The sequence below is a fragment of the Bos grunniens genome, chromosome 14, assembly GCF_055505025.1.
Source record: "Bos grunniens cultivar Pamir isolate PY7600 chromosome 14, Bosgru_T2T1.0, whole genome shotgun sequence".
Classification (NCBI taxonomy): domain Eukaryota; kingdom Metazoa; phylum Chordata; class Mammalia; order Artiodactyla; family Bovidae; genus Bos; species Bos grunniens.
The window spans coordinates 60426100-60440005 of record NC_141178.1 but is presented as its reverse complement, the minus strand read 5'-3'; the positions used below and the strand labels follow the sequence as shown (position 1 = coordinate 60440005).

Genomic DNA, 13906 nt, shown 5'->3' with positions numbered 1-13906 from the left:
CCTCAAACAAAGGCTAGTTGCTGGGGCCTCATGCTTGGATCATGCCGACAGACACTGAAATTATGGCCAGTAGTCTGCGCCACACGTAGCCCACAAGAGGAATAGAATGGCAGTGTCAAAGGAGTACTGATTCTGTGTTGCTTAGAGCAGATGGAAATGAAATGTATTCAGAGTTCTCCCACACATATGATGGAGGCCAAAAAAAAGATGCACAAAGCTCGTCTGGCAAATCAGACCACATATCAGTGTCTGAAAGGATGAGCTGAACTAACACATATGACAATGGCATATTTTAAAAATCTTGTATATAGGTAGGTATTTAATATGTTATTAGTCTTCATATTAATTAACTATGACACTTGAAAAATTAATTTTCTACAAATATTTAGTGACACACAACTCTCCCATAAGTTACTACATGTTTGCCTTTTGAATAGGCCTGCAGTAATTGAAAGCATATCAATCAAACAATTAAGATAACCTATAATGATAAGTTCCAGTAAATTTGAAAATGGAATGAAAGGGATGGCTTATTTTTCAGGAAATGAAAAATACCCATACTGACTCAAAAGAGAGGAAGAAAGTATGAAGAGAACAGAAATCAAACTTTAAGACCCAGTCTTGCAAAGATATTGAAACAGGAGTCTCTTAAAGCCTGCTGACATGACCACATCACAGTCCTTTTTTTTTTTTTTTTTGAGAAACAACTGGGATTTAAAAAAAAATATTATTATTTATTTTTGGCGGTGCAGGGTCGTTGTTGCTGTTCAGGGTTTTTCCTAGTTGCAGTGCTCAGGTTTCTCCTTTTGGTGGCTTCTCTTGTTGCATAGCATGGGCTGTAGAACGCATGGGCTCAGAATGGCAGGTCCTGGGCTCTGGAGCACAGGCTCAGTAGTTGTGGCGCACTGGCTTAGTTGCTCCGTGGCCTGTGGGATCTTCCCAGACCAGGGACTGAACCTGTGTCTCCTGCATTGGCAGGTGGATTCTTGACCAGTGAGCCACCAGGGAAGCCCTGGGATTTTGTTTTTAATGAGGCAAGTTGCATCAGTACCTTTGAGAAAATAACAGTTACCTAGAGCATCCGTGGTTCAAAGCTGATTAGTCTGCAGATTGTGCTGGCTTGTCCTTGCCCCTCCACGTCCTAAATAAAGTGAAAGCGTTGTCTGTCTCTGGCTCCACTGAAATGCCACTGATGCGGTGAGAACTGGGTCCACCTGGAAGGATGGACTGCCCAGGCTGGTGGTCTGGACAGGTGTTGTGAGCATTGTGCCTGTGGATGAGGGACAGTACAACCCTCTGATGGGTCTCTCGTTCTGTCCTGGAACTTACATCCCCGTGTAATCAAAAGAAGAGGGCTAATCCAAAGCTGTTGTTAATGAGTTTTAATTCATAAAGAGAATTTAGCCTACTCAATATGAAAACACATAATGAAACTATGATAATTAAAGCAAAGTCCAATAACATAAAAAGATAAGTAATAGTAAGAATAGATGGAATGGAGTAACAAATACAGAATTTAATTCCAAAGACCTATTTAAGGTTCTTTAACGGGACTTAACATTTTTTTTCCTTTTACTCTGCCAACAATTTTTTAACCACTGTATCAAAAGTTAAAAATGGATTCAGACATTTCTCTTTCTTATGCTGCTTTTATAGTTCTCTCCTCTAGCTATTCCTGTAGTTCTCAGGAAAGGGGAGGGTTGAAGGGGTTTCCGGTGGCACCATGTCTGGGGGCAAGGCCAGGGCATCGTTTCTATAGGTGGCAGCACGTTTGTGGAGGGGGCATCACTGTCTCCTGGGTGCACCCAGGGCATCACTGAGCAGGACACAGGCGTGGCTCCAAAAGCTTTGCCACCGTGATCGTCAGTGCAGGTGCCCCCACATGCCCCACGATGTTGGTCCAGCAGGGGTGGGGTTGGGGGGACTCAAACTGGGAAGCGCACCTGTGGGAGGTCCTCACGGTGATGTCAAGGGATGTCCTGTCAGCATCCACCTCCTTGACCAAACTGTGAGCAACTTAGTGCAGGGACCTCCATTCGTTGTTTCGCTACTAGAATTTATCACAGCAAATGGCAGATTCTAGACAGTGAATAAATGGTAAATGAATGGATTCTAGGGGTTTCCCAGGTGGTGCTAGTGGTAAAGAACCCACCTGCCAATACAGGAGACATAGGAGACACGATTCAATCCCTGGGTTGGGAAGTTCCCCTGGAGGAGGGCATTGCAACCCACTCCAGAACTCTTGCCTGGAGAATCCCATGGACAGAGGAGTCTGGCGGGCTAAGTCCATGGGGTCACAAAGAGTTGGACATGACTGAGTGACTTAGCACACATGCATGAATAGGTTCAAAGGACCAACTTTTACCAGAATTAGCAGAGATGACAGGATAGAGTCACACTGCATCTTCACAATGACGCAAACAGTGGAATCTCCAGCTTACCTGATACTAACTCTGCGCCCCCCACCCCACTTCTCCTGTTGCAGCCAATGGGGTCAGAATGGATGGAGATGCGGAAGCGGCCTGTGTGTGCAGCCCAGGAGCCCACAGCCTGCGCCCCCGGCCAGCCCGGAGTAGAGAACCAGGGATCCAACGCTTGCTGCTTCTGCTGGTGCTGCTGCTGCAGCTGTTCCTGGTAAGCTGATGGCTTTGTTATGACCATGCTTCTGATAAGAAAACGGTACCTTGAACAGTGCCAGCTTATGATGATTCAGTAAGTGCTTTGTAAGCAACTGCTGTATGGCTGACACTGATGTGGGTTTTGTAAAGGACCACAAAAACAACAAAACAAACAAAAAACCAAGATGAGGGCTTCCCTGAGGGCCAGGGTTCGATCCCTGGTCTGGGAACTAGATCCCATATGCCTCAGCTGAAAGATCCCGCTTCCTACAGCTAAGACTGGGGTCAGCCAAGTGAATAAAAACACAAGGTCTTCCCTGGTGGTCCAGTGGTTATGAATCTGCCTGCCAGTGCTGGGGACACGGGTTTGTTTCCTGGTCCGGGAAGATCCCACACACCATGGGGCAGCTGAGCCCACAATTACTGAAGCCCATGGACTCTAGGGTCCCCAATAAGGTAACTGCTGAGCCTGTGTGCCTCAACTACTGAAGCCCGTGCACCTAGAGTCCGTGCTCCACAGCGAGAGAAGCCACCACAGTGAGAAGCCCACACCCACTGCAACTTGAGAAAAAGCCAGCATAGCAATGAAGACTCAGCATTGCTAAATTTTTAAAAATAAATCAATATTAAAAAAAAAAAAAAGACAAGGCTGCATCCTAGCTCTGAAGGGACATAGTCAAGTCCCTGAAATCAGGCTAACTAATGTATATCAAATGTCTGAAGAACAATCTAAGCTAGCTGATGGTTGAATATTAATATCTGGGCAAAAATGGTGCCTAGATTGTCAAAAAGGAGTGAACTCAAGGCCCTCTACTTGGAGATAAAGAGTTTTTGGAGGAGTTACAATTTAATCTGGGTCTTAAAGATTAGGGTTATGAAAGAGCATGAGCCTGTATTTTATATTCTGCTGCTTCTGTTCTATTAATATTGTTTTTAATAAAGAAAATTAGTAAAATTTATGCTGGACAGAGAGAGGAAAAGCTAAAAATATAGGCTAACTTACTGGGAGAGGAAGATACACTTTCATTGCTTAAAAAAGAGATACAACTTGACTGTTTGAGTCACTGCTGAAGATCTGGAGAAAGGGGTATGATTTACACTCAGAAATCACATGGGCATTAGATTGCATCTCTGAAATCTTGTATATGAAACATACCTCATGCCAACCAAATGTGCGTGTAGCTTTAGTCAATGAAACCATTGTAATGTACTTGGGCTTGACTGCAAGTTCGACCCACACTGTGCAGAAGAAGAAACCCTGAGATCGATCAGTGACAGAATCACACAAGGTGATGAGGGGAGCTGAAGGTTGAAAATGAAAAGTCCAGGACAGTTTGTTTGATTTGTTCCTGCTTGCCTCGGGCTGGCATTAATTTCCAAGAAGCTCCACTCCGGTGGGTGAGCCTAGAAGTGCGAGCCTCCAAGGATAGATGGGACCCAATGCTGGGAGGTCTGTCCATTCGGGACAGAACCCCAGACTCTGGGGGGAATACAGGGTTGAGCGGCCTGGCATTCGAAGCAAGCCTTCAGCCCTGAGTAGGAGTCTCGAGGACCCAGCAGGGGACCAGAGGAAAGGATGTGTTAGCAGCCCCTACACCGCGCGTGTCTAGGACTCGGTAGTGGGAAGGACATCCCCCAATGGAGAAGAGACCACGTTTAAGCCCCTTTTTCTGCACTTTTCACTCTGCTCATCAGGCTCAGTGAGATGGTACCTAAAAGATGCTCAGAGATGTCCCCATGAATATGGAGTGATGCTGGCATTTATCCTATCTACCCAGTCCCCCATCTGCTGCCTTGGGAGGCATAGGAGGCAGGATCATGGCCTGAATAAAGTCTGGGACTGATGGTGTGGCGGGGGGGCAGGTGGTGGAGGGCCCCAAAGCAGGCTCCTCCTACTAGTAACAACTATGGTGAATAAAATATAAATCTATGCCTGGACGTCATCATCACAGCCAGAAACCAAGTATCATGTGGTATGTGTGTCTGTGAAAGATGAGAGCAATGTCTTCAAAGTATGGGAGCAAAGTAACAGAAAATTTAGTCAAACTATAACTCAGGAAGATGTCTCCAAAGAAGATGGACAAATAGCTGGTAAATACTTGAAAAGATGCTCAATATCATGGGTCATTAGCAAAATGCAAATCAGACACAGAGCATGATACCCTTCGTACCCACCTACATGGCTAGAATTAGAAAGACAGACAACAGTAAGGGCTGGTCTGGGTGTGGAGGAACTGGAGCCCGCCAGCATCGCTGGAGGGAACGTGACATGGTGCAGCTGCTTTGGAGGAGAACAGTGTGGGACTTCCTCAAAATGTTAAAAATAGAGTCATCATGTGACAGTATTTCCACTCCTGAGTGTCTGCTCAAGAGAAATAAAAACAGACATCCACACACAATGACTACAAATAGCCCCAAAGTGCATACAACCTAACTGTTCATTTGTTTTACTAAAAGCATTATTATTCTAAATGTAAACTGTCCCTCATTCGTGTAGACCAGAGTATTATATAGAGAATTTATTTTGCTAATACTTGCCTATCGTACTTTTGGTTTTCTTAAGAAAACAAAGCAGAGTCATTTGTATCACTTGTTACTTGATACAGAATGAGCTCAGCCCTCATGTGTGCGTCTCCTTTCGTGCAGTCTTACTGTGAGAAACCAGGAGGAACAAAGACTTAGAAGGACTTCCTATGAAGCCAGAACAGAAGACCTTCCCACCTGTGAAGAAAGGTAAAACGTCAGCGTTTAGCTCGCTGAATTGACAGAAATGCCAGCCTTACTATTTTTAATTCCTTATTATTTTTTCTTTTCTTCCAATTTTTTCTTGAGATATAGTTGACATCCAGGACTGTATAATCCTATGGTATACAACGTAAATGTTTAACTTGCATACGTCATGAAATGATGATCACAGTAAGTTTAGTGAACATCCATCATCCCATGGATGCCCAGCTGGAATTTTTTGATGTTTTGCCTTATATGTGTCACTAGAATAGTTTCTCTAACTGCAGTTTAATATCAAATCATAATGTTGTGTCACATTTCCACTCGGCACAATTCCTTTTAATTATTTTTTTTAATTTAAAAAAATGTTTTGACCACATTGCATGTGGGATCTTAGTCCCCTGACCAGGGATTGAACCCGTACCTGTGCTCCCTGCATTGGGAGTTTGGAGTCTTAACCACTGGACCACCAGGGAAATCCCAGCAGATTCCTTTCAATTTATTGTGTGACAGGGAGAAAAGTCAGTTCCATTATTAATCTAATGCCTGTTAATCACAAATATAAATTGATGCTTCTTGGCAAAACATGTGATATATTTTATTTTTGTGTGATTCACCTTTTTAAATAAAAGAACATAATGAAATACACATTATGTTGAGGTTCAGGAAAATTTTAAAGGTCTATTTTTTCTTAACTCTTCTTTTATACTTTAGCTAATATATTATTTTTTGAAGTGTTTTTTTAAAAAAAAGTTGGAAAAATACATATAAATTACTTTTCATAATGCCGAATTTAAAAGTGTCTTTTTTCTTCCTGTATTATCAATGGCTTTATTTTCACTTATCAACTCATACCTTTTCTGCATGTGTTTGTATGTATCCAAATCCCCCTTTTCATAAGAATACCAGTTATACTGAATGAGGACCCTCCCTAATGACCGCATCTTAACTTGGTTAAATCTGCAGAGATCCTACTTCTAACACAAGGTCCAGGGTCAGGACTTCAGCATCTCTTTTTTAGGAGACACAATTCAATCCATGCATCTCTTTTTTAGGAAACAGAATTCAATCCATGCTCGTATTTTTGCTGAAGGCTTTAGGAATGAGGACAAGTCTTTCTCAGCCTGAAAGGGCCTGCGTGCACATTTTCATTCTCAGAGGGAAAAAGACATCTGTCCAGGGCCGAATTCCCATCAGCTCTTGATCCCTCAACTCCCCACACCCATTTCTCCCACCTGCAGCCCGGGTCCCACCCTGGAGGAGGCCAGCGCCTGGGCTCAGTCCTTTGACAAGCTCATGCTTACGCCCGCGGGCAGGAACGCCTTCCGGGAGTTTCTGCGGACCGAGTTCAGCGAGGAGAACATGCTCTTCTGGATGGCGTGCGAGGAGCTGAAGAAAGAAGCGAATAAAGCCATGATTGAAGAGAAAGCGAGGATCATATACGAAGACTACATTTCTATTCTCTCTCCTAAGGAGGTAGGTGCCTGCCAGAGGTCGAGGCCATGGGCACAAAGGACCCCTTCAGTGTCTGGTCACCTGGCCCGGTTACCGCTGCTCCAAAATATGGAACCCCCCTGCCCCCCACTCATCATAGACTTGGGCAGTGGTCCCAACCAATGGGTGCCAAGTGCCCTTGAAAATCTGTGAAAGATCATGAGCATTTTCCTGGGGAAAGTGTGCGTAACTTTCATCAGATTCTCCAGAAGGAGGTGTCTTTTTGTGTCTGGCTGTAAACACTGCTATAGGGGGAAGGAGAGGGTGGGACAAATCGAGAGAGTAGCATGGAAACATATATATATTACCATATGTAGTAGATAGCGAGTGGGAATTTGCTGTGTGACACAGGGAGCTCAACCCAGTGCTCTGTGACCACCTAGAGGGGTGGGATGGGGAGGGAGATGGGGAAGAGGTTCAAGAGGAAGGGGACATAGGTATACCTGTGGCTGATTCATGTTGATGTTTGGCAGAAACCAACACAATACCACAAAGCAATTATCCTTCAATTAAAAATAAATAAATTTTTTAAAAAAAGAAATACAACCTCCATAAGCATCACTTTTCCAGCATCGCCGAAAACTCATGGGAGATGCAGATTCTCACCCGCACCCAGACCCACTGAGCCAGAAGCTCTGCAGAGGCCCCACCCAGTTTAACCAACCCACCAGCGGCTTCCAACGCCTCTGAAGTTTGGGACCCCTGTTCTATAGGTTCAGTTCCTCCTTTGGCAGCTTAGCACTGGGGACAACCTTGCTTGGTTGGGATTTTTAAAAAGCCAAACAAGCTGTGGGAGTCGGGGGTGGATGTCCAGAGAGGACCATGTCTGATGAGCCTGGTGTTTCCCCCACGTCTGCCAGGTCAGCCTGGACTCACGCGTGCGGGAGACCATCAACAGGAGCATGGCTGAGCCCTCCCGGAACATCTTTGACGATGCCCAGCTGCAGATCTACACGCTGATGCACAGGGACTCATACCCCCGCTTCATGAACTCCGCTCTCTACAAAGACCTGCTCCGCTCCTTATCCGAGAAAGCAGTGGAAGCCTAGGATATCAAAGATATTTATTATTAATAAAATAATCCAAGAACTCGTGGGCTCCGTCTAGGACAGGGACTTTAGAGGCGGTAGTGTCTTCTGCTGGTCGTGCTTGGGCTGTTTGAATAACAGACGCTTTCTTCTACAGAAAACTGATACATTCACCAAGAAAACTGCAGCCACCTTTTCTAATCCTTTTGGAAAGACTGGGGCATGGCTGTGTAGAAAGGTTGTGTAGTTACATTTACGGTGGTAGTAGTGTGTTCTCAAGGGACAAAGGATACACAAGAAGACACCACGTTGCCTTCAAAGGGTACATCATGGGAACAGACAGGACCCAGATTCCCATTTTATAAAAATGTGATCGCTACCTGTAAAATTGGTACCCTGCTGTATCTTAGGATACATGTATGTATTGCTAAATGCATATATGTTAATGTGTAACTTACATGATTGATGTAAAGCGCTGTGCTCTTAACTGGATCAGCCTCAAAAGTCTGGTAAGAGAAGCAGTGTTTAGAAAATCCTTTTGTTGACAAGTTACCTTTATTTTTTATTACCAGAGCCTGCCAACCTAAAGAATGAATTTTCAACTTAGTGGCATTCATCACAAACATTCAAATAAGCATATTTCCTTTTTTAGTACTGAAAGAAACATGGGCATTTTCACTCTAAAAAAATAAAGCACAAGAGTTTTATCTCAGCCTTTTTTTGTACATGTAACTATTTGAGAAATAGATGGGGAAACAGTGTCAGACTTTATTTTTTTGGGCTCCAAAATCACGGCAGATGGTGACTGCAGCCATGAAAATAAAAGACGCTTACTCCTTGGAAGGAGGGTTATGACCAACCTAGATAGCATATTAAAAAGCAGAGACATTACTTTGCCAACAAAGATCCGACTAGTCAAGGCTATGGTTTTTCCATTAGTCATGTATGGTTGTGAGAGTTGGACTGTGAAGAAAGCTGAGTGCCGAAGAATTGATGCTTTTGAACTCTGGTGTTGGAGAGTCCTTGGACTGCAAGGAGATCCAACCAGTCCATTCTAAAGGAGATCAGTCCTGGGTGTTCTTTGGAAGGACTGATGCTAAAGCTGAAACTCCAGTACTTTGGCCACTTCATGCGAAGAGTTGACTCATTGGAAAAGACTCTGATGCTGGGAGGGATTGAGGGCAGGAGGAGAAGGGGACGACAGAGGATGAGATGGCTGAATGGCATCACCGACTCGATGGATGTGAGTCTGAGTGAACTCTGGGAGTTGGTGATGGACAGGGAGGCCTGGCGTGCTGCAATTCATGGGGTCGCAAAGAGTCAGACATGACTGAGCGACTGAACTGAACTGAACTGAACTGAAGATTAAGTAAGTACAGACACACTCAAGATTCTCTTTTAGTTCCCAGACCAGGATTTCATCTTTAGAGCCCACTGTTTTTAATCACAGGTGAACAGAATAAATTCATAGCTCAAGGTGAAAATACAGCCTTACAGATCTAAACCATCACTATAATGAGTGGGGAAGAAATGCATCCAGAAAGTAATTTGCATGAAGCTCAGTCAGTAAAGAACCTGCATGCAATGCAGGAGACCCAGGTTCAACCCCTGGGTCAGGAGGATTCCCTGGGGAAGGAAATGACAACCCCCTCCAGTATTCTTCTTGCCTGGAGAATCCGACGGACAGAGAAGCCTGAGGTCACAAAGGGTCGGACACAACTTAGCGACTGAACCACACTTGCGCCTCAGCCTTCACAGGATGGCCTTCCTCTTGGTCACCCCCTCCCTGGCCCTTCAGTCTGAAGATTTCTTCATTATTCTTTTCAAGCCCCTGGTCCTCATTCTCAGCAAACACCTCCCCTCCTCCTTTACTGTGACCATGGCACCCCTAAGCCTCCATCGTCCTGACGACCTATACATCCACGTGGACCAGCATCCATGCCCTCTCCTGAGCCCAGCCCCAGTGAAGGTGCTCTTTCCCCCTTTCCAAGACGTTAAACCTCTCGTGTCCTTTTTTGTTGTTGTTACAGTTGATTTACAGTGTTAATTGATTTCTGCTGCACAGCAAAGTGATTCAGTTGTACCTATGTATATTCTTTTTCACTATGGTTTATCTGGATGTGAGAGTTGGACCAGAGAGAAGGCTGAGCACCAAAGAATTGATGCTTTCAAACTGGTGCTGGAGAAGACTCTTGAGAGTCCCTTGGATAGCAAGGAGGTCAAACCAGTCAATCCTAAAGGAAATCAACCCTGAATATTCATTGGAAACACTGATGTTATGCTGAAGCTTCAGCTTCAGTATTTGGCCACTTATGTGAAGAGCTGACTCACTGGAAAAGACCTGATGCTGGGAAGGATTGAGGGCAAAAGGGGGCGGCAGAGGATGAGATGGTTGGATGGCATCACCGACTCAGTGGACAGGAGTTTGAGCCAACTCTGGGAGATGGTGAAGGACAGGGAAGCCTGGCATAAGCGAGGTCACAACTGTCACAGTTGGACAGGACTTAGCAACTGAACAACAAATGGTTTATCCCAGTGTATTGAATATAGAGTTCCCTGTGCTCTACAATGGGATCTCATTGCTTATCCTTCCTATATAATGATAGTTTGCATCTTGATTCTGACTCCGTCTCCTAGGGTCTCATTTTTTTCCTTGGACAGAGAGGATGTCTTAGGGACTGAGGTATCGACACTGCCCTGCAGCCGCTTATACCCGAGTAAGGACGACAGATGTGTGGGGCAGAGACGACAGCAGCCGTGAGTACTGGTCCAGAGAGGAGCTGAGCTTTGGAAGCCTTTTAGGCCATAGGGAGCTTGTGAAGATGACCCGAGCTCCCGCCAGGCTCTGGTCCACCCCTTCTCACCTGGGAACCTGGTACTGGCTGACAGCGCCCAAGAATCCCCAGGGGAGCAGCCTCACATCCAAGTGCTACCTTCCTGCTCTGAGCCCACCCACCTGGCCCTCACGATCCGTGTGCCGCCCCCCAAGCTCTTCCCTGGGTTCACTTGAGCGCCCCTTCCATTTCTCCCAGAAGTGTCAGTTGTGTCTGACTCTTTGCAACCCCATGGACTGTAGCCCACCAGGTTCCCCTGTCCATGGGGTTCTCCAGGCAAGAATACTGCAGTGGGTTGCCATGCCCTCCTCCAGGGGATCTTGCAGACCCAAGGATTGAATGCCCATTTCCTGTATTGCAAGCAGATTCTTTACCGTCTGCATCAACAGGGAAGCCCACCATGAACAAATCCAGTGGATGAATCTGTAGGGCCATCTGTGTACATGAAACAATCCTGAGATAAATCAGCCTGCTATTCACCTGGGACATCAATGCTTCTTCTGGATCAAAAACGCTTCTGTAGTTTAACTGGAAATCTTAGCAGTGTTCGCACAGGTTTTGATGTTGTATTATCTCACTTTTACTTAGAATTATGCATTTACTTTGAACTCAAGTGTTCATCCTAAACCATTTAATATGAAAAATCTTTTTTCAGTTGCTTGTTATAGAAATCTATCTTAAACTAGCATAAAGTAAATGGACCAGCTTCCATTAGCAGAAGTCCAGGGTAGTTGCAATGCCTGCAACTACCTGATCTCCCTTCCCCATCTCAACTTCCCTTGGCTCATCACACACAGAGGGTCTCTGCACACAGTGGGTAGAAAGTACAGGGAGCCCAGGGACAGCTCCTCCTGGCTCAGCTTGTCCAGTGGAAGCACTTATCTATCATCCCACCTTTCATACAGTAACCCCAGGGAGGAGCACAGGTGAGGTGGGACGGAACACTGACAGACCCAGCAGGGTCACATGGGGATGAGGTATCCCTTAAATGAATCAGATGTTTGGGAACTAGCGCCAGAGAGACAAGAGACACAGCAATGCCCTCCCTTCCCAGGGCTCTCACAATTCTGCTTTTTACCAGCTATACTTTCTAACAGCATTATTACAAAGGTAACTTGGATACACACTGTCAGCCACATATAAGAGTGGAAAAGCCCTTTCGTGTCAAAGCAGCTCAGTCTTCCAATTATGGCAACACCTGGGATAATTTAATCAGACTCTATGGCACACCATATATGAAATGTTTCTCTCTGCAGTTGGGGCCATTAAGAAAAAAAAATAATTAGCTGCCTTTTTATAGCACTGGAGAGACAAATCAGAACAAGTCATTGGAGGCAGTCATCTGTGCTCTCAGCTTCCATCCACCACTTAGATAAACAAGCACCAGAACACAAGGTTGATTTGAATAAAAATTTTAATTAATAATAAACCTGCTGCATCACTTTGCAGAACCAGAGTACCAGAAGAGACCTCCCAAGGCTGGAGCTTGTTACATCTTCCTGGAACTGAGTCCACAACATTGCCGGCACTGGCTACCTGCCCTCCCCCAGGTCCACAGTCGTGGGACAACCTTCATGGCTCAGCTCCCCCAGTCAAGACAGAACACAAACAGAAGCAAGAAAACTATTCCATGAGCCCCCACTGGGTGCACCCATTCTCCGAGGTGTTGAACACAGCACTGAACAAGTTTCTCATAAAACTTGTTCTCATAAAACCGCATGGGCTCCACCTTCCCCAACTTACAGCTACTCATCACAGCTGTTGCACTGGACTGGTTTCACTTGTCATTCATCCTAGGAACTACGTAGGGGGTGAGGGGAGCCCCCACAACCAGTTTGACCTAGGAACTCGTCAGGCAGTACCTCTGTCCTACTCACTATGAAGTAGGATCTTCAATGTGGGCACTTCGCTTATTTCTGAAACGTGGAGAAACACGTGGATTTTTACATCAGTGGCTATTCACCTTACATTTCCTGGTGGGACATTCTTGTTTCACTTTTTGGCTGTATCCTACAGCATATGAGATCTTAATTTTCTTACCAGGGACCAAACCTGCATCTCCTGCAGTGGAAGGTAAGAGTCTTCACCACTGGACCACCAGGGAAGTCCCTCAATTCTTCTTGAATGGCTAATTTTCTACATACAGCTAAATGGGGTGGAGGTGGAGGGCTGCAGTGGGCAGGAAAGTGTAACTGTTGATTAAAACTCCTTAAATCTCACCACTTTGTTATTTTTGATACCTCAAATCCCCAAATTATACTTTGAACTAGAGGCAATCATTGTGGAAGTCTAGTGTTAATACTTCAAACTTTGTTCCATCTGTGAGGCATGTAGAACGTGTGTTTGTGTTTGTGTGTGTGTCAGAACTCCTGCCATGGCTTCCCAACACTTACATGAACACTCATTATTCTCAGGGGAGCTGGAAAACCAAGGTGGTGATTTTCTGCCTTCCGGGGATGGTTCTTCATTAACTGTCACATCTAACTTTATGATCCAACTCTCCTATCTGTACATGACTACTGGAAAAAACATAGCTTTGACTATATGGGACTTTTGCCAGAAAAGTGATATCTCAGCTTTCAATAATATGCTGTCTAGGTTTGTCATAGCTTTCCTGTGAGAGTTGGACCATGAAGAAGGCTGAGCTCCAAAGAACTGATGCTTTCGAATTGTGGTGCTGGAGAGGACTCTTGAGAGTCCCTTAAACAACAAGGAGATCAAACCCAGTCAATCTAAAGGAAATCAACCCTGAATATTCATTACAAGAACTGACATTGAAGCGGCAGTACTTTGGCTGCCTGATACGAACAGCCAACTCATTGGAAAAGACCCTGATGCTGGGAAAGATTGAAGGCAGAAGGCGGTGACAGAGGATGAAATGGTTGGATTGTATCACTGACTCAATGAACGTAAATTTGTGCAAACTCTGGGAGATGGTGAAGGACAGGGAAGTCTGGTGTGCTGCAGTCCATGGGGTCACAAAGAGTCAGACACAACTTAGCGAATGAGCAACATCTCCATGTTAATTTAACACAGTTGCTTTGTCCTAGAAATAGACATTATAAGATATTACCCTTGAGAACTGTTTACTTCCGGTTACTTTATAACTAGCTGGCGTTCTCCAGTCTAAGACTCCCTGTTTGGCTTTTCACATCACACTGAGTGCACACACAGGATGCACACATGCACTCTGCTCTGAACCAGC

General features: G+C 45.1%; 1 protein-coding gene across 4 annotated transcripts in view; it reads left to right on the top strand.

Moving 5' to 3' along the window:
• The window catches only part of RGS20 (regulator of G protein signaling 20), a 30476-nt gene extending 21897 nt beyond the window's left edge, over positions 1–8579 (top strand). For 3 of the 4 annotated variants that reach the window (XM_086336971.1, XM_086336972.1, XM_086336973.1), the window contains exons 2-5: positions 2486–2634; positions 5265–5351; positions 6587–6821; positions 7700–8579. In XM_086336971.1, coding sequence (XP_086193097.1) covers positions 2489–2634; positions 5265–5351; positions 6587–6821; positions 7700–7888 — 657 coding nt within the window. In that variant the 5' untranslated portion in view covers positions 2486–2488 and the 3' untranslated portion in view covers positions 7889–8579. Of the gene's footprint in view, positions 1–2485; positions 2635–5224; positions 5352–6586; positions 6822–7699 lie in introns of those variants that run through there. The other variant, XM_086336974.1, reaches the window with a different exon arrangement.
• The last annotated feature ends 5327 nt before the right edge of the window (positions 8580–13906 follow it).